The sequence below is a fragment of the Puma concolor genome, chromosome E2 (assembly GCF_028749965.1).
Source record: "Puma concolor isolate L17-30 chromosome E2, mPumCon1.1.hap2, whole genome shotgun sequence".
NCBI lineage: Eukaryota > Metazoa > Chordata > Mammalia > Carnivora > Felidae > Puma > Puma concolor.
This window is the reverse complement of record NC_141681.1, coordinates 6,173,374-6,201,084: the sequence shown is the minus strand read 5'-3', so window position 1 is coordinate 6,201,084 and position 27,711 is coordinate 6,173,374. Positions and strand designations below refer to the sequence as shown.

Below are 27,711 nucleotides of genomic sequence, written 5' to 3'. Positions count from 1 at the left end.
TATCATTGGACTGTTAGGTCATAGGCAGACCTGTTCTGACACCCTCTAGGGTACTATTGTCTTCCCTATGTCCTACACCATATCCAGCCTTCTAGAAGGGGACAAGAAGGAAGAGAAGAGGATGCATCTTTTTCTTTTTTTTTTTTTTTTTTAAGGACATTTACTGCAAGCCTTCCTCCCACTTTCCTCCATTCTCCATTGACCAGAGGTGAATCACATGACCACACACAGCTGCAAGGGAGGCAGGGAAGTGCTTTCTAGCCAAGTAGCCATGTGCCCAGGTAAAGCCCAGAGTGTGGAAGTAAGATTCCATTACTTCAGGAAGACCTAGCTTTCTGTTGTATTTTGGATGAATTTCTTGCTATATCTTAACTTAAAGACTTAGTCGGGAGAAGGGAGAATTTCTCCACCAAAGCCCATAAATTCCAGGCTCTGCCCCCACCCCCTGCATTCTTTCTCCTTCTTCAAATCTCATTTATTTCTAGTCCCCTACCTTCTGCTGAATGTAGACTTCGTAAAGTGTCATCCTAGAGTCACTTAGCTGCAAGCAAGAGACCTCTCAGAGCTCATTGTCCCTCCCACACTGATCTAGGCCATTCCCACCAACAACCTTAAGCCTTGAAATGTCCAGTTTCCAGGTAGAGCACTGAACGCTATCTTCCTAATGCGAAGGACCAAGACAAAGGAGAATCTCCAGCTAGGTGTGTCTACCTTCTTTTCCTCCCAGATGCCCAGGACTTGTCCCCTGGTACACTATGCTTCAGAAGCAATGTTCACTCATCACAGTTCACACTCACATCCTCCCCAGGAGCAGCCTAGTTGATTCTCTGTCTCATACAGGAGAACTAGGCTCTGCACACTTTGCTTTGTCTTCATTTTTTTAATTATTCTTTTTCATTTGAGAGGGAGAGAGCACAAGTAGGGGAGAAGGGCAGAGGAAGAGAGAGAGGATCTCAAGCAGGCTCCACATTCGGTGTGAAGCCTGAGGTGGAGCTTGATCCCACGACCCTGAGATCATGACTTGAGCCAAAATTAAGAGGTGGATGCTTAACTGAACCAACCACTCTCAATCTCTTTAAAATAATTCGTACCAGGACGTTTAAGACAAAAATTATAGAAGGTCATAGGGTATCCTTGTTGATAGTGGTTCAACACAAATAGAAGACATTGAAAGATTTGCTTTAAAATATGACCTCTGCTCTGTTATTCAGAACATCCTGGTCCTGCAATGAGTGTTTTGTTTGTCATTCATTTTTAATGAGTCAGGAGTCCTTAATTTTCAATTTACAGTGTAATTTAAAATCATTTTGAAATGTACTCTGTCTAGGTTCAGCCCTGCATTTAGTGTCCTTGAAGTCAGTAGCTTAAGGTGGCTTGTGTTTTAGGTACACAATGCTGAATTGAAACTCAAATCCTTTCTGGTAATAAATAATAAATAATCCTTTAACTCAAAACTTTATGGTAATTTTCATCTTCTGGATACTCAAGGCGGGTACTTTCAAATCACAACCACATAGTTAACACATACAAAAAAGTCCCAACACAATAGTTAATTACTTTGAAGGAGTTTATTGCCATGTTAGGTGTCTGTTTTTAGACCCAAGTGAAAATATGATCTTCTATTAATACAGAGAAAAGAAAAATGTGATCTGAGACGTTTTCCCAGTTGCATAAGAAACCAAAATTTAGACCCTATCTCATAAATGGTTTTGATGGACACAACTTAGTTTCTCTACAGCAGCATCTTTGTGAAAAATGCTGAAACCTGCCTTTCTGGGGCACATCAAAGGCTTAGCCTGAGAGAGAAGAGGTGGCTGGGGAAGGCTGGCCCACTGCTTGACTGCTTGGTACACCATTCTCTGTGCTGCCATTCACTCAGTCTTTGTTGACAGCCCAGGTCCGAACAAGGATTATTCACTTTCGTTATCACTGGTGTGCTGGTGACCTGTGTAAACAAGAAAATAAGTGAAGTGAGCCATAACTCCAACAGAGTGTGAGGGGAATGAGGAGCCGTTATTGATGTTTAAAATCTAGATCTTTTCAAAATGGCGGCAAATTTATATTCAAAAACTGGTTTCATCCCAATGCAATATTTGACCAAGTTAGAGTAGAATAACTCTAGTTTCTGAAATTCACTCAAATAGGAATGATCTGATTTGCCATTAAAATGGTGCATCTAGGGCCACCTGGGTGGCCCAGTCAGTTGAGTGTCCAACTCCTGATTTTGGCTAAGGTCATGATCTCAGGGTCATGGGATTCAGCCCCATGTTGGCCTCCACGCTGGGCCTGCTTGAGATTCTCTCTCTCTCCCTCTGCTTCTCTCTCTCTCTCTCTAAAATAAATAAAATTTTAAAAAATACATAAAATGTTGCCTCTATTCCATGTTCTCCAGAACACCCAGATTCAAGTGACTCACACTCCTATGATAGCTGTAGCCATATTTACTGACTTTTTACTCTGCTGAACACCATGGCAAGGGATCTATGAACACTCATTTATTCTTCAATCTGGTCCCATGAGTTTTGTGTATCAGTATGCAATCTATTTCACAGATGAGGAAACTACAGTTCAGAATGCAGGTTATCTTGTCCTTGGAGCTGTGGGTCTCAAGTTCTCACTCTAAATTCTATTGTTGCCTTGAGAAACTTTCCCTAAGGGCTAAAACACAAAAAAAACTTGAGAGGAAATGTCTTGAAATTATTATGCATTTAAGGTTTTTTCTTCTTCTTTTTCTTTTCTTATATTTATGTACATGGCCAAAAAACAACTACAAAGATCACATTGTATTTGTCCTTTTCTCCAGTTGGTTATCTACCTACTGACTTTGCTAATTTCCCTCATCATTAATTGCTTTGTAGATGACAATAGCTAAGTAAAGGAATGAAAATGATGAAATCCAATTCATTCATTGATTCATTGGTTGATTCACTGTGTATTGATTTATCATGTGCTAGGCACTTTTCCAGGCTATTGAGCTACCCTGAACTTGCCCTCTTGAGAAAGATGAAAACAATAAGTAGTGTAAATATACTGTGGAATACATTTTGATAATGGGAAGTGCCAAAGACAAAAAAAGAAGCAGAGAAATGTCAGGGTAGGGAAATATTGAAATGTTAGATGGGAGGCCATCTAACAAAGGTAACACTTGAGTAAGTATTGAGGGGAAGTTAGGAAATAGGGGAGAGCCTTAAGTGTGTAGGGAAAGACCATTGCAGCAGAGGGCATAGCACATGTAAAGGTCCTGAGGCAGGAGCATGCCTGGGAGTTTGAGAAAGAGCCAGGAGGCCAGTGAGTCTAGAGTGAGTAAGTGAAGGCAGAGGAGAAGGACACAATGCATGATATGAGCTAGTTACGTAGGTTGTTGTTGATTAGGGTAAGAACTTGGCTTTGACTCCACATGAGATGCTTTTGAGTAAAGGGGTTACAGAAACATGAAATGGGCCTTCCTTGGCTGTATTGAGGCTATTTGGGGTGGGTATGGATGGGGAGGAAACTGGGGGCACCAGTGTGGAAGCTATTGGAGTATTCCAGGCAGAACACTATGGTGGTCCAGGCCAGGATGGGGTCTTCCTCCTTCCTTTCAGTTTCATAAATTGGTGCTTCAAGTCTACCACATCGAAGAGGATGAGTGATCAAATGACATATAACTGGCCCTTTATATGTGATCATCCATTATATTGCATTTTCTGAGGAAACACATCTCCTTTGGGAGACTATGTTCCAGAAAAACAACCCTCTTGATTTAAGCAGAGTGGATCAGTAAGAGTTGGTGTTTTTTTTTTCATTTGATTAGATTATGGTGTTTATTTTTTTTTTAATTTTTTTAACGTTTATTCATTTTTTGAGAGACAGAGACAGAGCGTGAGTGGGGGAGGAACAGAGAGAGAGGGAGACACAGAATCCAAAGCAGGCTCCAGGCTCTGAACTGAGAGCACAGAGCCCAACGCGGGGCTCGAACTCACAAACTGTGAGATCATGACCTCAGCCGAAGTCGGGAGTTCAACCGACTGAGCCGCCCAGTCGCCCCTAGATTATGATGTTTATTAAATGAGAAGTGCGGTGGTTGAGTCCATTATTTAAACAAACTTACACACGCAACTATTTTAGGGGCCCTCCTATCTTACAGATGCTTCACGTCCGTTCGTTCTTTCTTTCTTTCTTTCTTTCTTTCTTTCTCAAGACAACTCTAGGCAACAGGCATAATTATTCCCATTTTGCAGATCAGGAAATCAAGTGTTGGAGATTCTGTGTAAAGTCTCATACAGCTGGGCGGAAAGACTCTTCTGTACACATCTGTACACTCTGGCTCCAAAGCTCCCTGTATATGTAATAGATATTCTTTCTTTTAAAAGGATTAGTTTCAAATAGTGCTTACTTGATACTGGATAATGTTTTTTTTGTTTTTTGTTTTTTTTTTTTTAATTTTTTTTTTTAACGTTTATTTATTTTTTTGGGACAGAGAGAGACAGAGCATGAACGGGGGAGGGGCAGAGAGAGAGGGAGACACAGAATCAGAAACAGGCTCCAGGCTCTGAGCCATCAGCCCAGAGCCCGATGCGGGGCTCGAACTCACGGACCGCGAGATCGTGACCTGGCTGAAGTCGGACGCTTAACCGACTGCGCCACCCAGGCGCCCCTGGATAATGTTTTTAATTGAATTATTGATTCAGTAGCTGTCCAATCATCTGGAAGATTATTTGCGCTGGGAGCTGTCATTCTTGAACGTGAACTGGAATCTGCTGGAGGGCATGTTCAAACACAGATGGCAGGGCTCTGCCCCCAGAGTCTCTCATTTACCTGGCCTCAGGTGGGGCCCATGAGTCTGCATTTCCAACGAGCTCCTACATGATGCTGATGCTGCTAGTTTGTGGGGCCACACTTTGAGAATCTCCCATCTATGCCAATCCTATTCTTTTCCCCATAAACACATTGAAGATCAGAGAGGTTACCTATTTTCAACATCAGTAAAAACCCTTCCCACTTGAATTAACTATGACCGGAAACTTGAACTACAGAGAAACAAAGCTAACTCTCATAAATGAAAATTGGGGGTTTGTTGCTTCTTTGCTTGTTTTCAGTCAAAAGTAGAAACCATACAGCCATCTTTGTTCTCACATTTTCTCCTAATTTATTATCTCCTTTTGAAAATTTAATCAAGAGGAACCCTGCCCCATCTCACACACATTTCATTTCCCCTGCCTATTTTCTTTCCTCGTTCCCACTTTGAAATTTCTGTTGTGCTTTGTAGTTGCTCAGGAGATTTTCAAAAACATCATCTTGTGGACAGATCTGCTGCAAACAGGGTTGATGAAGGCTCTAGTGATAGCTACCCAGACTCCCACTGAATCAGAGTTAATTTTTTTTTTTTATGGAATTAGAGATGATTTGTGAATCTTGGACTAGAAACCTCCTTTGGCAGAATCCGTCAGAATCCATTTTTGATGTCTGGCACTAGTAGCAAACTTATTTGCAGTCCGTTGTGGGAACCAGCTGTTTGGTTCTCCTTGTCCTTTGACGCAGAGCTCAAATGTCATTTCTTCTGTGAAGCCTTCCATGGCTCAGGCTCAAACCAGACTACTTGTTCTACTTTTCTTCCTGGAGAACTCCGTTCATACTTCTGTGTTCCCCAGTATGCAACCCACCACCTAATTTCAAATGCCGGACTCACTGACCAGACTTGCTATCAATAAGGACAGAGGCTGACTGTCCATCTGTTTTATGCATATGGAACCCATCACAATTCTTGAGACTCCATTTGCTGAGCAGATGAGGGACAGCAGAGCAAAGTAGCAAGAGGCATGAGCTTTGAGGTCAGGCAGACTTGTTTGGAGACCAAATTCTTCTATACGTGTCATAAAGGTGTAACTTCACAGGTATGAAGCTTCCCTGTAGGGGGCGCCTGAGTGGCTCACTGGGTTGAGCTTCTACTTCCGCTCAGGTCATGCATAATCTGCTGTTCCTGAGTTCAAGCCCCACGTGGGGCTCGCTGCTGTCAGCGTGGAGCCCATTTCAGTCCCCTAGCCCCTCTCTACCCCTCCCCCTCTCTCACTCTCTTTCTCAAAAATAAACATTAAAAAATCATAAAGCTTCCCTGTTGGCTCGGTTTCTTCATCTGTAAAATGGGGAAACAGCACCAGTATCACTCAGAATTGTGAAAAATTAATATTATTTTTGTTTAAGCCATGCAACGTCTCAACAACACCGCTTGACTTGTGGAAAGAGCTGAATAAATATTAAATGTCAATCTGATGTTCACAGGCACTGTTTAACCCCTATAGGGTTAGTTAAACTGAAATTGAGCCCTAACTTCATAGCCGCATAAGTTGTGGAGATCCAAAGCCCTTCCCTTAATTTATATCAATTTCTAGGAGTTCACATCCTTATGACCTTTCTTGCCTCTGGGTCCCCTGCCTTTATGTTTTCTGCTTTTTTATGTATACAGTGGAGACATGACCCCTATGCCAGATTGCAGACACACACACACACATACACACACACACACCTGCACACTTGTGAGCAAGGCAGAGTTTACTGAGGGTTTAAGGTTGCAAGGATACATTCATGATCTTTCACTGTTTCTCTGGCTTCCCCCTTTCTTCTCTCCCTTCCACCCCCAAATCTGCTCCTCACAACTTCCTGTCTGAATTATTCTTCTCCCAGTTCATCTTTCATTATGCAGAGCCCTTAGGAACCACTGTATTTTACCTTCCTGAACTTCCACACTCAAACTCAACAAGAGGCTCCATAGAGCCAGGGGTCTTGTGCCTACCAGGGCCCACCTTCCTCAGAGGGTCTGTGGCTGAGCACTGCACCTGTTCTATCATTCCAGCTGTTACTACTATTTTCAAACTTCTCACTATGAGGGACTCCCTTCCTTCCTTCCTTCCTTCCTTCCTTCCTTCCTTCCTTCCTTCCTTCCTTCCTTCCTTCCCTCCCTCCCTCCCTCCCTCCCTCCTTCCCTCCCTCCTTCCCTCCCTCCCTCCTTCCTTCCTTCCTTCCTTCCTTCCTTCCTTCCTTCCTTCCTTCCTTCCTTCCTTTTTTTCCTAGTATTGCTGAGTTAATATCACCAGGTGTCATTTTCATGCCCATCCGAGTCCAAAACTGGGTCCTTCTTCCCAGGACTCTGATGATGAAGGAAGAATTCATATCCATGATACCCAGGCTTAAAAGGCACTAAGTAAGAACCCAGGAAACCACCTAGTGCAAACTTATAAAACTACAGAGGGAATATGTGCTATAGTTTAAATGTGGGACTTTCCTGAGTTCAGTGGATTTTTACGTACATAAAACACACAGTAATGATCCTTTTCCAGTTCCAATACAGCATCTGACTTTATGGAGATGTTAAACCAGTTTGAGGGTTTTTGGTTTCTATCTTTCTTCCTTTTGCCCCTTTGCTCAAAGAAATGGTGCTTTTTTTTTTTTTTTTTTTTTTTAAGAAATGGTGCTCTGCTCTTTGCTAATGAGCTGGATCCTTGTCAGAAAAATAAGATAAAATAAAATAACTATTTCTCTATCAAGTTTGGGCTGAATAATTCCTATTTCATTTTCTGGGAAGCTAAATTTTCAAGGGACTTCACTGAGAGAATGCAGAAAAGCAGACATCGTAGTCATTTAGGGGAAAGTGATGACAGACTCTCTACAAGAAAAGAAACAAAAATTAATGACAAATCGCATTAAAAGATGACAGATTATTTTCATTGTGGGAAACAGACCTTGAAGACAAACAGTTTTATGTGTGAATTTGATCAAAAGCATGATTCTCAGCTAATTTCTTGGTTGTAAATTAAATTATTGCTTTAGAGACATAAAAATATAGATATACACAATTTCCTTCTGCTCTTCTGGATATATTCATCTTTGCAATGAACGCTTGTCCATATATTTAATGACTGCAGATAATGGCTTTTAAAAGTGTATTTAAAAAGTTAATCCTCTTGAGGACCTATTTTGAATGGAAAATATCTCCCAGCAGATTTTATTTTGGAAAATTAAAGGCAATACTCAGGCATTGAGATAACATTTAGGTAAGTGTATGTGAGTCATTTTCCCCACTCTGCTGATAGTCTTTGTGGCTAATCACGAAACTGACTGCAAAGTACATTGTAGATGAGTCTACTTGCCCTAGCACCCAGATGGCTGAGAGCAGATACCTTGAAGAGTGTGGTGGGGGGCAAGGTAGGGATGTGACCTTGGCCTGTAGCATACATCAGCAAACTTCTTCTGCCAAGACCCAGATAATAAATATTTTAGGCTTTGTGAACCGGACGGTCTATTTTACAACTATTTGATCCTGCAGTTGTAGACCAAAAACAGCCACAGACAACATGTAAATAAAGAGTGTGGCTGTGTTCCAGTAAAACTCTGTTGACAAAAGCAGATTGTGAGCTGCAGGCTATAAACTCCTGACTCCTGGCTTAGAGGGATATTTGGTCACATGTTGACCCACAAGCTTCTTGTTTCTCATTTTTACAATCTCTGTATACGTCCCAAATGCTGGTCCATAAAGCGGGGATTAAAACCTCAGGAAGAGCCCTGACACTCCCAGCTGTCCATCAGCACAGGACAGGAGCAGAAAAACAGAAAGGGCATTAAGAACAACGGTTCTCCTTTCAAAGTTGGGTGCCACTGTTTTATCTGGTGTCAGAACCGTTTGACAGACCACAACACACAGATTGAGGCATTTACAAAATATGTACTAAGTGCCTACTGTTTGGCTCTGTGCTAGTACTGAAATACATGGGTTACTGCGCTGATCAAGTCCCTGCAGGTGTGAGGCTTTTTTCTGGTAAGGGAGAGGCACAGCATGAGAGGGAAGGGAGCCCAGACAGAGAGGGAGGCATTGAAGTGAGTCTCCTCTCTGAAAGTGGGACTCTGGTAAGGAGCTGCGTACTGGCAGAGAAACATTGGCCTCTTGCATGGGAGCAGGTGTAATAAAACACAGATGCCTGGTGTCAGCTGAACAACAGAGAGAACATGGCTTAAGACACAGTTCCCTCCTTTAAGAAGCTTCAAGTCTGGCAAGGGAAAAAAAGCAAGGAACAATTTGAATGACAACTTGACAGTCTGAATTCCTAAATACTCTGGCAGACCCCGAAATTCACAGAAAAGGAAATAAAGCCAGTTCTATGAGCCAATGCCTAGTAACCTCACAATTCTTCATTAATACACATACTAACAACACACCTTTCTTCCAACTATCAAACTGGCAAAAAATACAAAGACTGTGTTTTCCACTGTTAGTGTGAGGAAAGAGAACTCTAATGCACTTTGGATTAGAGTCCAAATCAATAAAGCCTTTCTGGGTGGAGCATTTGTCAGTGTCTAAGTAAATTTTAAATGGGTATTTCTTTTGAATCAGCAGTTTCCAAGATGAGTCTCAACTGGAGGAAAATACTTGCACATATGCACAAAAAGGCAGGTGTAAAGTGTTTACTACTACATAGTTAATAATTTTGAAACAGGAAAAACTGAGCGTCCAGCCACAGGGAACTGTTTTAATAATAGCACATCCATACTAAGAGCTGTTATGCAGTCATAGAGAAGAATCAAGTAGGTCCATATGAATTTACATAAAATGTATTAGAAAAAATGTGTGTAATAGAAGAACAAGATTACTTACGGGATGTGTGTGGGTATAGTTTGTAAATCTGGTAGAATATATGTCAAATTGTGTGGTGGTTAATGGGACAAATGAGAGGCGACGAATGGTAAGTGGGTGTGTTTTCCACTTCACGCAAATAAAATTTTTAATTTTTTTGTATTTAAAAATAACCATTAATACAATGTGAATTATAAGACAATTGCACAGTAAAAAAAAATGCCCACTGTGGCAAGCTCACCCTTAATTCTAGAAGGGACTACACTTCAGTTATCAAATCTACACCCTTGGAGTTCCTTGTTTACTTTGAACACTGTATTTCTTTAAGCGGGGAGGGGGAGTCATTTCTTTCTTCCTGCTATTTTCCCAGGATATGTAAAGTCCTATTCCTAGTGATAATGTCTGAAAATGAACATAATCCAAAGGTCCTCACTTTGCAATGTTTGCAGTAAGATTTCGGCATCTTAGCATTTAAGTGTTTTCAGATTACATCCATTTAAACATCTGTGATTCATTATCGTAAATATCACAGTTGTGTGGGACCATATGTTTCGGCTTGCAGCATATATATATATAAAGAAAAAGCACTAGCAATAAATTTCAGGAACCTTAGACTTGCCGTGGGTATGTGCAAAAAGAACATTTTCAGACACGTGAGGCCTTCTATAATCACAGCAATATATTTGAGATCCCATATAAGAATCCTTCAATTGCAAAAGTTGCCAGTTTTGATGGAAAGCTATGATTTACATTTGGCTCATGCTCGTCCCATGATAATTCAGGTAGGGTGGGAAGCGGAACAAAGGCCTTTAGACACAGTGGCTTTGACTTCCTTAGGAAATGAACATGGGCTATTGTTGAGTGAAGAAATCACAAGAAAATGGGACACCTTTAACAAGTGGTGAGACGCTCTTGGCAGGCATCCTCCTCCATTCCCACGAGGCTGAAGCTAGAGACGATGCCATATGGCATAAGGGATGCAATGAAAATCTCTTGGCAACTGGAGGATGAATAGACATGACCTACAGGGATGATCATTTTCTTGCTTACATCAGAAAGCCATATATGCATACAAGAATTAATTGTGCTTCATGTATTGTAAGCCAGATCATCTTATTTTAATATCCTGATAAGGTTTTGTCAACTAGACAGAACCAATTTGTTATCACAGCTGGCGAGCGTCTCACCCACCACAATTAGGGAAGAAGCTGAATGAATTAATTGGTTGCAACCAAAGAGTCAGCTAATATTTCTGATTGCCAGCTCTTGCCAGGATTAGCACTGAGCAGAGCCAGAAGGATAACCTGTAAGAGGCTTGTGCCCTGAAAGTACTCCCAGGTTACCAAAAGATAGGTCAGGAGAAAATTATGAAGGTGTAGAAAGCAGTGTTCCACACTCAATGGAAGTTTGATTGGCATAGCTGCTGGTTATTATCAAGCCACCGACCTTGTCAATATTGAGCCTGTTCTTTAGGAGGGATTGTTGCCTCAGATAGTGTACTTGGGCTCCCAAGCAATATTCTATCTTCAGGAAATGTTCCTAAACCCTTTCTGGAATGTAGGTGGCATAAGGCCATCTCTGTGCAGAAGCGTTCTTGGTATCCACAGGGAATGAAGGATGGGTTGTTCAAAATGCCTCACGATGTTTTACACAGAAGATACTCATCCACGCACTGTCTACAGATTCTTTATGAGTTTTATGAAAATCAAACCATAATTAAGATCATGGATCAAAATGCCATGCTCCTTTTGTCCTCCACCCCCATGATGTTTTGTTTGCTGTGATCTCAGAATCTGTGATGGCTTTGTAGTGCAATAGCAGGATGTTGGTCTGCAGAAAGTCCAGATCTCAATAGTTCTTCGATAAAAGTTTTAGATAGATCACTGATAGCAAATTCCACAGTAAGCTTTTCTCCCAGCCTTTAAAAGCTCTTGAATACTTCTAGATGTTCTGGGGCTGCATAATGATCTGGAGGGGCCTCATTCATGCATTTTCCTTGCCCTTCTTCAGATTGTAAGTGTTTCCTAAATTTTGACCTACAGAAACTTCTAGCTTCTGCTGTATGGGTTTTTCCCTGATGGATCTAATCGCTTACTTCAAGATTGCACTCAACTCTGTCTTTGACACCTCTTTCAGCTCTAGACAGACTGTCTAACTTCTGTTAAGCCATATGCTCCTAGGCTGTAGAATAACTTCTAACACTTACTTTGGGTTCTCCCATTCCTGGAACAATCCACCCGCTGTATCTTCTCCCAGAACCTGAGACAGGACTCTGCAATAGATGTAAAAAAGCCAAGCTCAAGCCCTGCTACTTACAGATGTGTGACCTAAAGAAATTTGCTTTGGGGTCCCTGGGTGGCTCCGTCAGTTAAGCGTCTGACTTTGGCTCAGGCCATGATCTCGTGGTTTGTGAGTTTGAGCCCCATGTCGGGCTCTGTGGTGACAGTGCAGAGCCTGCTTCAGATCCTCTGTCCCCCTCTCTCTCTGCCCCTCCCCTGCTCATTCTCTCTCTCTCTCTCATGCATGTACTATCTCAAAAATAAACATTTAGAAAAGAAGAAATTAGCTTAATCTCTCTGGGCTTCAATTTCCTCATCTCTATGATATTATCATCAAAGGACTGTTGAAAAGATGAAAGAAATATTTGTCAATGGTTAGTGCACTGCCTGACATTTAGAAAATGTTCTGCAAGGAACTATATATAGAAGATAGCTGTATATCTATCTATTTACAGAAGTATATGTAACTATATACAGAAGTATATCTGTATATAGGTATATATCTAACTGTATGTAGAAGACATCTTCTATAGAAGATAGATGTCAAACCTAAAAAATCAGCACCATTATGGTTTTGTAGGGTGCCTTGAAGATATAGGGAAAGGCTTCAGGTGATTGTTAATGCCTGTTCATATGAGCTAACACTCATTTAACTTGGATACTATTGACATTTATGTTCACTGAACTAGTTTAGAACTGGAGTGAATGTTGTCTTGCTAGAATCCTCAGCGAGTCTGACGTTATTACAGATTTTTGATACCCAGCCAATTTGCCCATTTTCTTGGATCAAGTAGGTTGGGAAACTAACCCCGTACAGATTGGTTTGTTGATTTTATATAAAGAGAGGCAAACCAAGAAACAGTTATAGACAACTGTCTCCTAATTATAGACAGTTGTCTCCTAATTATAGTTGTCTCCTAATTATAGACAGTAACTGATGGTTACCAGAATGGAGATGGGTAGGGGGATGGGTTAAATAGGTGATGGGGATGAAGGGGTACACTTGTTGTGATGAGCACTGGCCATTGTATGGAAGTGTTGAATCACTACATTGTACCCTTGAAACAAATATTATATTGTATGTTAATTAACTGGAATTTAAATAAAAACTTAAAAAAACAAACTTAACATTTACTTCTCCCAAAACCCACCTTCCTCTTCCCCATTTGAACATTTAGAGATCATTGTTTACTGAGCACTGCTTCAGATGATAGATTATAAGGTCTTTAGGAGATGGGACTGTGTCTTCTCTATTAATGGTAGCACCTTATACATTTCTTTTAATATTTGTAAATCAGAATCTGATTCAATACACATTCCCTGAAGACTCATTTTGCAGGACTTTTGTTTGTTTGCTCATCTTGAACATTTTTATTTATTTCCAAATGTTGGATTACCACTGCTACACTCCTACCTGCTTTCATCTCCAAGTCCCCCTAATCCCTTCTCAAACCTTCCATGGTAGGGTAGTAAAAGACCAGTTGATCATTCCACCTAGAGTTCTAGGAAAGAGGTTGGGTCAAAGCTAAAGGCCCTTTAGATCCACGATGCTGTCTTGGTAAATTGATGGTGTGACGTCAAGGTTATAATTAGATCTTCAAACTCTCATAGTCAATTAAAATATGTGCCTATGTTGATTTGTATACTTTCACTATTTGGGTTATGTATTAGTATAAATATTTACCTGAAAAGCTATAATTCATCACTTCACATGTTTCTAATGTGTTGCTGCATTCTTAAACACAATTTTATTATGGCTTAAGGCCAAAGCATTGTTTAGAAGAACACATCCAATTTTATAATAAAACATAGGGAAAATATACAGGAATTTGCTTTCTAAGCAATTTTTAGAGAACACATCTCCTTCATAAAGTGAGAAATACTCATTGATAATCCCTCATCTTGGATGCTTTCTGATAATGATGAACATGCTCATTAGTTGACTTTCTCTTGCTGCTGGGAATAAGTTATTATGTGGACCTATGATTTGTTTGCTTATAATTTCTACCCTGTGGTGCTTGTTTGGCCTTTTGATACAATGAAGAAATGGAATGTTCATCTTTCAACAGGGCAACCCTCCAGATCTTCTAGACACTGAATATCATGAAGGCAGATAATCTAGCGTATTCATCTTTATGTTAGCATTTATCCCTTACTGCCTACTATCCTGAACACTGTAAGTGGAAAAAATATATTTTTAATGGGTTGCTAGATTAAAATGTTGAGATTTAGAATAATAGAATCTCCCAATTGTAAGAGACATCATTCAACACCAGAATCTCTTCCATACCATTCCTGCTGAATAGCCATTTAGGCTCTACTTGAAAGCATCTAGAAACAAGCAAATTATTTCATCCAGAAATACTGGTCCTTCCAAATGGCAATCTGAATTTCTTCAGGCTTTTCTAGTATTTGAACAATAAGGAGTTCATGCAAATAACAATATTTGCACTATACATTCTTGTAGCCTCCACCTGCATAATTGTAACACCTCCCCTTACCCCTCCCCTGGCCATCATTGAGATGATTTCTGAAAGACCTCACCCAAACTCATAAATTATTCTCCCAGGACCCCTCCTTCTGGCCTCTTTGTTGCTTAACTTACCTGAAAAGCTCTTGAAGGAAGAGTGTCCTCACCGCTCTTTGTGAGAAGGCTGCTTCTCAAAGTCCATCTCTTGGATCGTCAAAGCCATGAACCCCCAAGATGCCAGGAGACCCAAATGTACTATAGCCTTCATTGTATGAGAGCAAAGTGAAGGTGTACTCCATTCAGAAATGGGGCCAAGCCACCATTCACCATCGCTGTTTGTAGGGAACCAGGCTAACAGAGCTTGAGATTACCTAAATTGCCTGTGGTTTGTGCATCTTTAAGCTTGTATATATAGCTTATGCCTTTCTTGAACTACAAACCCATGGGGCTAGACTAGGAAGCCAATTTTGAGTTCTGTCTATTCCTTCTGTTTCTGCCTGTCTCTAAGTGCCCACATAGAAGTTGTCCTCCTTACAGGTCTCTTCCTCGTTATGTAGATCTGCCCACGCAGTTGACAGGTACTTGGGAAATCACAGGTCTGATTGCATCAGACATGATCAGGATCTGAATCATGATTTAGGCTCAGACAAGACACTCTGCCACATGTCCCCAGACAACTCCAACTGCAAGGCCAAAAATCTGGAATGTTGCTGTGGACCAAGTCTCTCTTATCATTAACAGAAATACGGAGGGAGGCACATTTGCAAATAATTACTAGATAGCTCAGGAACTAAAGGCTATGTAAGAGACATGTGCTAGTCCTATGGAAATCAGTGAGACGGAATCTCTGTAAAGATGAGACTTGGTGATTCTCAAAGCTGCTGAGTCTGTGATTAATATTTCGCTGATCGGGTGACTTTCAATCGACTTCCTCAAATCTTCATGAGTTTGGGCCATCACTCTCAGTTTTGTTTGGGGAGTTTCAAATTTGCTTAGCTGTCAGGTTGCAGTTCTGCTGTTTATTCATTCAATGAACAGGGTTGAGTGTATATTGTGTCAGGCACTATGCCATATAAAGTAATTCCAGTTTGAAATACAAATTCATAGTGATTATAAGTACTGTGGGATAGACGATGCACCATATTCTTTCAGAAAACAATCTGCCATGTTTTAAAGAATCTGTAACAGGAGGAAATGTAACCCTGACAGAAAAGACTGGTTTGAGAGCTAGCAGCTCAGTTTTTAGTGGTAGGCAGAAAATGCCCTGAAAGCAGATGTGGGCCCTGTCTTGTTCCAAGAGGAAGCCCTTAAGGGTTTACATGGCAAAAATAGGTTTCTGCAGAAGATCACTTGACAAGATCATTCATTATGGTACCTTTGCCTCGATAGAATTGAAACTCTATTTTGTCAAAGTTGGAATCAAAACATAAGATGATATTAAGACTGTGCATTCTGCACCCATCAAAGCTACAAAGACTTTGCAGGTGAAATGTATTCCAGAGCTAATCAGTCATGGGTAAGAACATGCCCACAACCTTATAGAAGCTATGCACATGTCAGTGCTGATTCCAGGCCAACAATGGAGTACAGGATACAATTAAATGTGTTCAGGAATCAGGAGGGTAGAATGAATGAAGGCTGGGGGAGGCGCCTATTGTATCATCTGGGGATCTGGCCCAATGTGGGTAGGACTGAACATATGTTAATGAAAGTTAGATTGGCTAGAACATTTGAGAAATGAAGGAGTTCAGGGAAACCGTAGGAAATGCTTTCTGTTTCTCTCAGTTGGGCAAGTCCATAGAGCCTCTGGACTAAGCCTTATGAGCTCTTTTAAAGGAAGTTGGTACCTCTGGATGCCAGTGGGATCCTGAGGGATGTGAAAAGCAATTAGTCTTGCTCTGTATCCTGGGGAGAGTCCATCTGATGTTTCTGAATTAAGTGCTACTTCAGTTGTCAGAAAGGCACGGCTTTCCGTGTCCAGGCAAGGACTAGCAAATGAACAAATATGCAGACCTTCTTGCTACTGGAACAATTGGATTCTGTTTTACTAATGAGGCCAGGGGTATTGAGATATCTGGTATAAGGGAGAGCAAACAATTTACGTTCTACTGGACAGAGTCATTGCCTGGTGTCAGTGGTGTGCTGGAACCAGCTGATACTTGCACTCCTGAGAGCTGGTTAAGTTTCTAGAAAATCTGCAAGCCAACTGAAGGCACATTGGTAGCTGAAATCAGCCATATTTAGAATATTTACACCACAGACATTGGCAAATGCTATAAATCAGGACTTTTCCCCTCACCAGCATAACTGCTAAAACAAAGCCACTCCCTTCTGTGTGTGACTAGAGATGGCTAGAAGCAGATTATCGGTAGACCCAATCGTATCTCTCTGTGGGGGAGATTCCTTCAGCTCCTAGGTAGACCCGTTCAAAGCCCACGGGCCCACTGATCCACACACACATCCTCACTCAACCAGACAAGTAGTCTGACCACCAACTCTAAGAGGTACACATACCACTCACGTGCAGACCAATTTTCAAGTCTCTACAAATGTATACATGTATTTAGGACCATTTTCCCATTGAAGATGTGAGTGTACAGATCATTGACTGACCCCAAAACACTTACAAGAGTAGGACAAATTCCATATTTTAGTACATACCTATCTACATGAACAGGACTGATCTATATTTTGCAGATAAATTTAAATCCATTTGCATTTTCATATTTCCTGGGATCATAATACAGCTTAATTTGCTTGCTCACACATTTCAAGATGGTAAGAAATCTATGCCTTTTGGATTTTCATCCTCAAGAACCACATTCAAAAGAAAGAAATAAAAAAGCATAAAATCAAGGTCAGGAAGATTAAGCCCCTTAATTCACGTGCCAAACTTCCCATTTCAATTGTGGTTTTGTCTCCCAGCTTAAGTTTGTCTTTTTGTGACATTTGCATTAAGCCCAGAGGACTTTTTGAGTGGAAACATGCTGAAAGCATAATTGAAACTCTGAGTGGTGCCATTTGTCTCATTTGCATTTTTCCCCCAGGTGTGGAGTTTTCACATCCCCCTTTCTTCTCCTGGGGTGTTCAAAGATTATCGCAAAGAATGATGTTGTGCAATTGATTCCAATAAATCCCCATGTACAGTATATTATATGTATATTTTTTCTTTCCAGAAGCTATTTTAAATGCCACAGTGATAACCTATGTAAGGAAGTCCTTTGTAGGTTCATATTAGCACAGAGTTTATTTTCCCCCTCAGATAGAGATTTTGAGTATTTGTTCACAAGTTTAATTGTTTATTAGAATGTTTGCTTTCAATTATTCTCATGGTGTCATTCCAAGCTCTTTAGGAGGATGTTTCTGTAGAAACACATCAAAAACAAAAATAGATAGACGGGGCGCCTGGGTGGCTCGATCAGTTAAGTGTCCTGACTTGTCTCACGATCAGTGGTTTCGAGCCTGGCATCAGGCTCTGTGCTGATAGCTCAAAGGCTGGAGCTGGCTTCGGATTCTATGTCTCCCTCTCTCTCTGCCCCTCCCCTGCTCTCTCTCTCTCTCTCTCTCTCAAAAAATAAATAAATAAATAAATAAATAAATAAATAAATAAACTTAAAAAAAACTATTCAATTTTACCCTTAATATGTTTTTTGAACTCTGTGTCCCCAAACATACACTGACTCAATCTCTATGAAAAAGTTTGAGGGGCTCCTAGGTGGCTTAGTCAGTTAAACGTCCGACTCTTGGTTTTGGGTCAGGTCATGATCTCATGGTTTTGAGAGATCATGGGTTTGAGCCCCACGTTGGGCTCTGCACTAACAGTGCAGAGCCCGCTTGGTATTCTCTCTCTCCCTCTCTACCCTTCTCCTGCTCATGCTGTCTCTGCCTCTTTCAAAAATAAATAAATAAAACCTTAAAAATTTTTGTTAAAAAGTTTGAGAATCACTGATATCTTGGTTGTGTCAGCAAAGTTAAAAAGACAACGATGCAGGGCTGAGGCTATCAGTTGCACCATTTAATAGGGATTTTAAGGTGAGTGTGTAATCAGTGGGGCAGTAGAGTCTGTTTTTCTAGGAGGAAGAAGAAAAAAAAAGTGTAGCGAACTTTTTTCTTTTTATAAAGTATTCCTCATGTATTTCAAATCTGCCATTTACCTATGGCCAGAGTTGCTGTCATTGGCGAAGTCTAGATCTGTGCCTTTTCTAAGGTTTGCATCTCTCTCAAATCTGCATTATTTATGTTAGATATATTCTTTCAAATATCAGAGGGCCTTCTGGATTATATCCAATAATCATATGGAGTTATATCAGATCCCTTGTAGATGATAAGCTTGAGTAGGGCGGGGCCAGGCGTGAGTTTGTCTGAACGAGGGATGTGCACAGAGGCATGGAGCCCTGGCCAGCATTTCGGGAGGGCTCTAGTGGCTGCAAAGACAAACGCATGTTTTCATTTGACTCCTTAGATTTCAGTTAACATTATTAGAAAGCAGGACATCTCGCACATCCAACAGATTTTATAAATGTTATCTTCAAATAATTTTGTGAGGATAAATAAAGTGAGACACGTAGAAGAAAAATATTAGTTGAATAATAGATCATCTGTGAAAATATGGCAGAACCATGAGGCTGGGAGCCTTGAAGGAAGGGGTATAATTGCCGTGGCAGACTAGCAGAGACTAACTGTGTGGCCTTAACCTCATTCAACCTCCCCAAGTCTCAGTTTCTAGAGAGGAAGAAAAAATTACCTGCCTTGCACTGGTAATGTAAGGATTCAGTGCAGTCATGAATGTGAATCTCTCAGTGTAGTGTCGTGCTTTTAGGACAAATAATGCCTTAGATTGGTAGGAAGTTATCTGTACAAACAATCTATTTAAAGGATATTTAACGAAACTCTGTTGAGTCTGCTGTGGGTGGGGCCTGTAATTTTATTCCTTTGATGTCATCTTTTCCTTCACAACGTCTCACGTGAGAGAGGTTGGGCTTTGCCAAGAAAAGTAGGAGGATTCAAAGATGGGCAAGTCTGGATCAGAATCATCTGCCTCACTCCCTTGGCCCCAGCAGAGGTGCCTATAGTAACTATCTCCATGGTAACCACACTCGGCCCAGCAGGCCAGAGCATAGGTACCTGACTAGAAAGAGATGGAAAGACCCAGGAGGCAGGTGGAAAACCAGCTGGCAGCAGGAAGCTGTGCAGGAAAAGGAAAAAGTAGCTTCCTTAATGCCCACGATTACAGGAGTAATGATGGAGTAATGATAATTCTTATTCATGGAACACTATTCTAACTGTCATGTAGGTATATATGATCATGTTGTATGCTCACCATAAGAATTACAGTACCTGTGAGGGAGGTACTGTTATGTCCCACTTTATAGATGAAGTCATTGAGGTGCAAAGAAGATAGGTGGTCCACCCAAGGTCACAGGGCTGCTACACACGAACCAGGATTGGAAGAGGGCTTAGATACCTACTGTTAAAACTGCCCTTTCTTAAGGCAAGGGAATAGCAGTTCCTAGCATGCTAGGTCCCCAACCTCCTCTCTGTGCCAAGGATGGCTGGGAAATGTGGAAACCTGGCATCTTGACAGGAAGTCCATTGTCTGAGGCCCTGGTTCTTGGCCCCAGCTGCATTAGATTCATCTGGAGAGCTTGAAAGAGATACTAGTGCCCTGTCCCCAGACCAGTTGAGTTATACCAGAATCTTGGTTGGGAGTTGAGAAGATATTGCTATTTTTTTTAAATGCTCCACAGGTGATTCTCATAGCCTGGAAAAAGAACCACAATCTAAAGCATCTGCTCCTGAATTGGTAAAGGTATCTAAAACAAACAAGGACCCATTTTGCAATCCTTAGCGATTTGGTAGAGCAAGCTGGGAAGAAAGCTAGACTATATTGGATGCCTACCATGTGCCAGATCCTGAATGTCGATTTGATCCTTCAGTACACCCCTACCTGGCACTTCTGAGAAGCGTAGAGGGATGTATGAGTGGCCTTCAGGGGTCAGGATGGGGCAACTGCTCTTTTCCCTCTTATGTATCAATTCCCAGGAAATGGATGTACTGAGAGCTTGAACTGTAGATGCAGACGGATGGACTGGGGACAGTTTCCTGCTGTCTCTGAGTGTATGCACTTGATAAAGTTAGTCTCTCTGAGGCTCAGTCTGTTTTCCTGTAAAATGGAAAACGATGCTTACAGAGTGTACATTTTCAGTGGGACTATATTGCCCCCAGAGGGGTGGCGTGAGGGATGGGCAAAACATTGCACTTGTGTGTGTGTGTGTGTGTGTGTGTGTGTGTGTGTGTGTGTGTAAGGCACAGAGGCACATACTGTAAGTAAACAGATATGCAGTATATTGGGGCCATTAAAAGTTCATGACAGTGGTGGCAATTAGGCAAACATTTCTAAAATTCTGAGGGGGGTACATAGTGAAAAAAAAGTGGAAAATACTGCTTATTGGTTAGAATTGCTGGGAGACTAAAAGAAGAGACTGAATATAGAGTCCTTGGCACAGAGCCTGGCGCTCAGATGCCACTCAATAAATGGTAGATGTTGTTACTGTCATTTGTCAAAACATTCATTGAACGTGTGCACACTGATCCTAGCTTTGGGACTATGTAGAGCATCACTGGGATGATGAAGAAAGATAAGGCACCACCTGTGACTTCACCAATGAGCTAAGTCAAAGCCAAACACAGGAGACCTAGTGCTCTCATAAAGGGAAGCACACGGGTCTGGGGAACTAAGGGGACAGCATGGACATTCATTTCCTACCTGTCTCCGGTGCTGGGCTCAACCAAGGCAAGAGGCAACTAGGGACCTTCTTTCTCACTTCCTGCCCTTGCCTGGAGCAGCTCCTGCTCCCAGCATGAAAGAAGTACCACCAGTCCACCACCACTAGAGAATCACTTTGCCCCTGGAAAGCAGTTGGATTAAATGTAATCATTATTGATGGCCCCCTGTATGGAAAAGCATTCTGTTCATTGGTGGAAATAGAGTGATGAATAAAAAAATAAGATTCAGTTTCTGCTCTTGGTTTTGATGAGGAAAAGAGATATATAAAGTGGACATATTGATATAACATGATATAAAAGATCTTGTGTGCAGGAAAGTCTGGGAACACAAAGAGGGTATTTGGACAAGCTGCCTGAGCTGACTTTTGTAGAATGAGTAAGAGTTAACATGTTAAAGAAGGCAGGAAGTAACTTTTGCTCAGAGCCATCAGTATGAGCAAAGGGTTGGGAGAATACAGGTGCACGCTGGCACAGGTGTGGGTGATGAGTGAGACACAGCGTGAAGGCAGAGGCCAGGGGAGAGGCAGCTTAGCCATGGAGGACCTTGAGTGCTAGTATCATTTGGAATGGGGAGCTGTAGTTGTGTGAGACTCAGGTAGAGGCAGGTTGGTTCTATAGTGTGATAGGACGGTCCAAAGCTTTCTTCAAGGAATAAATCTTTGTGTGGCCTTCCAGACCCCACATTTCCAGCTTATCTCCACTCTTTCTTCCTCACTCTCTCCCTTGCTGTCTCTGCGCATCTCACTGGTTTATTTACAATTCCCTGAATGCCGCTGACTTTTGCACATGTTGTGGTTCTTTCTGCCTGAAATAGGTCCCCTATTACTTATAAGGTATTGAATTCATGTCTGTTTCTCTGATTACACTGAAACTCAGGGACTGTGCCCATCTTTGCTCAACATTATAGCCCAAGCATCTAGCATAATATAGGTTCCTAGAAAATGTTTGTGGAAGGAAGTGTTGGAGGTGGGAAGGAAGAAAGAAAAGGAAAAACGTAAGGGAAGAGAAGGGAAGGAGGGAACAGAAAAACAGAACTAGACCCCGATAAACTTCTGTATGCCTTCCCTCACCCCCAGCCTTCCCCAGAGGAGTCTGTCTTCTTGGGTCCTGCCCAGGGACCAGGACCAGAACCAGCCAGCATCCTGGCATTCTAGCAGGCCCTGTCATTTGATCAATGTGCCTCCTGTGGATGAATGCTAGTTTATAATAACAATGAATGCAACTTTCATGTGTCTCCTTCATAGTTCACCTCCAAAAACTGAAAGCAGGTTGGCCCAATTAATCTTGGCTACCAAGACAGATGGTCAGAAGCAGTGAGCAAATGTCTGAGAACTACAGACTCAAAAAGTCTACCTGTGTGTCTGTACAAAGATGTCCCTAAATCTGCCTCGGCAGCCAGAAAATGTGCTGGAGCCCTGATGCAGAGGGTCCTCGACAGCAGACCGTGCAGCATGCTTCAGGGCTGGGCAGGAACACAGGAGCAGGATTGGACAGGATGCCCACATCCTTATCTTCAAGTTATGATGGGATTTTTAAAATTGATTTACATAATCTCTATAGCCCACATGGGGCTCGAACTCATGATCCCTGAGATCAAGGGTCCTATGCTCTTCCAACTGAGCCAGCCAGGTGCCTCAGGTTCTGATGGGATTTTAGGAGGGCTGTATTTTAAAGTTTATTTGTTGGGGTGCCTGGGTGGCTCAGTCAGTTAAGCATCTGCCTTCAGCTCAGGTCATGATCTCATGGTTTGTGAGTTTGAGCCCCCAATGGGCTCTGTGCTATGTGCAGAGCCTGCTTCAGATCCTCTGTCCCTCCCACTGCTTGCTCTCTCTCTCTCTCTCTCTCTCAAAAATAAATAACTTAAAAAAAATAAATGAAGTTTATTTATTTATTTGCCAGTGCAGAGCGTGATGTGGGCCTTGAACCCAGGAACTGTGAGATCATGACCTGAACCAAAATCAAGAGTCAGTTGCTGAACCAACTGAGCCACCCAGGTGCCCCAGGAGGGCTGTATTCTATATGAGGCTTTGTCTTTATTGAAACATATAGTTGTGCAAGAAAAATGGACCAGGGCTCAAATCTTGGTTTTGTCATTCACAAACTGTATGTGGGGGGCACCTCCTTTGCCCTCTCTGAGCCTCAGTTACCTCATCTATAAACTGGGGTCAAAAAAGCACCTCATTCATTGTGCAGATTAAATAAGATAATGTATATAAAATGCCTAACACTTAGCCTTGCGTGTAGAAAGTGTTCAGTTCACATTAGCCATTATCATTATCAGCTAATGTGGCTATTATCGCCATAAGAATTATATCCCAGAACAGAATGATCAGCTTAGTTCATCAAATATTTATATGGCTTCAACAGTGTGCTCAAACCAAGGTAGGTGTTGTCACCAAAGACACACAAGAAAGTTCCTAGCAGCAATATGTTGAGAGCCCCAAACTGGAAGTAGCCTGATACCCATCAAGCAGAATAGAGGCGCCTGGGTGGCTCAGTTGGTTAAGCATCTGACTCTTCATTTCAGCTCAGGTCATGGTCTCATAGTTTGTGGCATTGAGCCCCACATTGGGCTCTGCACTGACGTGCAGAGCCTGCTTGGGATGCTCTCTCTTCCTCTGCCCCCCTTTCTCCCTGCCTCAAAATAAGTAAATAAACATTTAAAAGAGTAAAATAGATAAATTCATTATAGCCACATACTGGAACACTACACTGTGGTTTAGATTAACTGTTGTGACTCGCAGCCACATGGATGCATCCCACAGCCATGATACTGGGTGGAAGAATCCAAATACAAAAGAACACACACTGGATGCTCCCGTTTGTATAAGTACAAATGCAGGAAGAACAGATCTATGGTATCAGAAGTCAGCATAGGGCAGCCTCCAAAGAGGAGGGTGGGGATTGTGCTCAGGAGGGAGGGGAAGGGCTAGTGTTTTGTATCTGGGCCTTGGCACTCAGGACATGGGCACACCCATGTTATGGAAATACATCAAGTTGTACATTCTAATTTAAGTGCTTTTCTGTATCTGTGTTATGCTTCAGTGAAAGGTTTGCTAAACAAACTAGGCTGCTCAGCAGAGAGCTAAGAAAACAAAAGTGGGGTGAGGAAAGAAAACAAGGAGTACAATTGTGTGCTTGCCTGTAAGAACAGCTACTTTTCCTGATCCTTCCCATACATGACTTAGCCACTCAACTATAGGAATTTTGTTCACATCTATCCTGCCACTGAATTAATCTGGGCCAAGCACCATTGGTACAACACTAGACTAACTGGTTTTCTTGGCCTACCTTCTTTTCTCCAAACCACTTTCTAGAACCCAGAGCCACTAGTATCTTGAAAGATCCTGTGCATCTCTGCGTCCTCAGTCCTTAGCACCTGCCTGGAACATGAAAGGTCATCAAGGATGGATCTAGAAAGAATAAAGTCCTCCAGCACAATCAGAGCCAGAGGGCTACAAGGGAGTGCCGTGGGATAAGGGGGAGCATTTGTACATCTGGGTGGGGAGCAGTAATCCACATTTAATGGTCAGAGATATCTCCGGACTAAGCTGCCCGACCTACTCATATTCTTTCTGTTTTTGTTCATCTTTTTTTTTATTTTGTTTTGTTTCCCCAGTGACCTTCAATGACTGCAAGGGAAATAACAAGCTACACTATGAGGTCTCAAGCCCATACTTCAAGGTGAACCATGACGGCAGCTTGGTTGCTCTGAAAAACATAAGTGCAGTGGGCAAGACTCTGTTCGTCCACGCCCGGACTCCCCATGCAGAAGACATGGCAGAACTCGTGATTGTCGGAGGGAAAGACATCCAGGGCTCCTTGCAGGTAACATAGCTGTTTGGGACAAATGGGGTCCACAGAGGAACAATGGGGTCTTTATGTCTTATTGTGGAAGATAGTTCTTTGGTTTATTACTGGCCAAGACGTTTCTGTCATTTGCAATGACAACTCAAAAAATTATGGGAGGGGATATGTGAGAATTTACTGGCTAATGTGACAGATATTTCGGGGATGACTCTGCCTTCAGGCAAGGTTATGTACCTATGCCCGAATAGGACATCAGCTTGATCCTTCCCCCCTTTTGTGGTTCTATTTTCCTTCTGCTGGCTTTGCTGTAGATGGTCGCATCCCTCTATGTCTTCCAGTGTAGAGGTCTCAGCAACTCTACTGAGTTCTACTCATTTTCCCAGCCTAAAGTCACCTGAGAGAGCACCTGTTCCTGATAAAGCCAACAAATTCTTGAAATCAAATCTCGCTGGTTCTCATTGGAACGCATGTCCACCCTTGAACCAATCACTGTGTCCATTGGGTAGTGATGCTCTAGTTAGCTAAGTCTGAGTCACACATCTTATCCTTTTTTTTTTTTTTTTAATGTTTATTCATATTTTGAGAGACAGAGCATGAGTGGGGGAGGGGCAGAGAGAGACAGGGAGACACAGAATCCGAAGAAGGCTCCAGGCTCTGAACTGACAACACAGAGCCCCACGTGGGGCTCGAACTCACAGACTGTGAGATCATGACCTGAGCTGAAGTTGGACCCTTAACCGACTGAGCCCGCCCAGGGGCCCCAGAGTCACACATCTTATCTTGAAGCCAGGTGGAGTCAGCCCCACCTAAGACCTGTGAGCCCAGAGCGAAAGATAGGTAGTTACTCAAAGTAAATTAGCATCCTGTTATTTGAGGGTGGGGAATGGTGGTTGTGCAGGCAAGATCACAGTGGCCCACTAGGGTTGTATAGCAAGGCAGCCATTCATTTTGGCACTGCTCCTTTGCCATGCCCTGGTGCCCACTTCAGACACACATGGGTGCAGATCCCTACACCTGCATGCATGCTTCCACACTTTAAGAGTGCTACAAACTGGGGGCACCTGGGTGGTTCAGTCGGTTGAGCATCTGGCTCTTGATTGCTGCTCAGGTCATGGTCTCACAATTTGTGGGATCCAGCCCCACACAGGGCTTTGTGCTGACAGCGAGGAGCCTGCTTGGGATTCTCGCTCCCCCTCTCTCTTTGCTCCTCCCCTCCCCTCTCCCAAAATAAACAAATAAACATTAAAAAATTTTAAAAAGAGTGCTACAAACTGCCCTTAGGCTTCCTGAGACTTTTCACTACAAATGGACTCAACTACTCCACTTTCCTCAAGAGCTTAAAGACTCTGTGGTTTCTTGGTAGAAAGACAAGGCACACAGCAAGACAAGGCACATGCTGTGTCCCCAGCGTGGTGTGGCCAGAGTTTTCTCCTGCTTGACAGTCTGGTGTTAACCCAGTGTTTCCAAGTCTTGATTTTCTCTGCCTTTCCCCATCTGTCACATTCCCCATAACTTTGCTGAATCTGCTAATTCTCTTCCGTGGTGGAGGGCGGCGGGTGGAGTGAACACCGATTCTACGACTGGGGAGCAGAGACCACGTAACTGGCAATGTGAGTGTTGCTTTCCTGCCAATGCTGTCTGTGTGATCTTGAAAGAATCATAAAACTTCTTTATCTGCAGACTGGAGAGGTAAAACAGTCTGGGGTGGCAAATAAGTGGCATGTGCTTTGGCCCATTCTGTCACCATCCTCCGGGCAGACATTGCTAATTATCCCTGGCTTGACCTCAGTATCTTCCCCAATGCAGTGCTTCTGGAAGCTACTATCCGTTGATCATTTAGAGATGTTTCTAGGGATGGAATATATTTGCCATCCCTGGACCGGACAAAGTCCATAATTCCCCTTCATATCTGTGAGTCTGTGCGTTAAGGGTAGATAGCAAGCTAGAAATTAATCCACAGTGTGCCACTGATATTTTCAAAGAAAATAGGATATTGATGAATACATCCAGTGTGGGAACCCACTGGCACTACGAAAGCAAGCTTGTCTCTCCCTTAGCCATGGTCATTTTCACAGCATCTCACTAACTCATGATATAAATGACTTGGCACATATCTAAAGTAACAAAATTGCGGGATATACAGCACAAAGTGCTTCTTAGGAACAAGTAAATGGCACAGGGATTCACGTAAGGGGGTTTGCATGTGGGATGGGATGTGTTCAGACGGACATTGTTCATCATGGTTAGTGGCTCATCTCTGCATCCAGAAAAGACAATGTCATACTAGTTTCAAGGGGAGCAGCAAGAATTCTAGGCACTTCTTGGGACAGATTCCACCTTGACAGGCTGGGGAGGCCTGGGGGTCAATGTGAAGAGACTCAGCCTTAAAGAACTGGTCTCTTGAGTCCCAGAGAGACCCTCCTCCTGGAGGCCAAGCCCCTTCAGAGCCATTTCTCATTTGCTACTGCCTGTGCACATTGTCAACAAAACCTGACTGTGATTGCCTGTTTCTTATAAAGCATGGTGGAGGTTGCCGTGCTGTTCAGTTTGCCAGACTCCAGCAGAACGGGCATTCATCTCCTGCCTCCAATAATTTTACAAAGTTAGAAAATGGGCCTGTGAAACACCCCAGATGTGTCTGTAATAAAAAGCCCAAAACAATTAAAAAAGAAAAAGGATAGGAAAACAAAATAGCTAGCTAGAGAATTCCTCCAAGGAGAGCGCCATCCTTAGAGATGTCTATTTAGTATCTTTGAAGCCCTACG

The 27,711-nt window shown here is 42.3% G+C and overlaps 1 protein-coding gene and 1 long non-coding RNA gene across 2 annotated transcripts in view; one reads left to right on the top strand and one right to left on the bottom strand.

Moving 5' to 3' along the window:
• Window positions 1-27,711, top strand: part of CDH13 (cadherin 13) — a 1,039,261-nt gene that overhangs the window by 355,446 nt on the left and 656,104 nt on the right. Inside the window, exon 3 of the mRNA XM_086688815.1 lies at window positions 24,756-24,964. Within this exon, the coding sequence (XP_086544941.1) occupies window positions 24,756-24,964 (209 nt within the window). The remainder of the gene's footprint in view (window positions 1-24,755; window positions 24,965-27,711) is intronic.
• LOC147573333 (uncharacterized) lies at window positions 1,556-15,062 on the bottom strand. Its single transcript, XR_015244633.1, has 3 exons — window positions 14,486-15,062; window positions 11,808-11,873; window positions 1,556-1,945 (listed from the first exon to the last, which is right to left on the bottom strand). It is a non-coding gene; the product is annotated as an uncharacterized LOC147573333 (long non-coding RNA).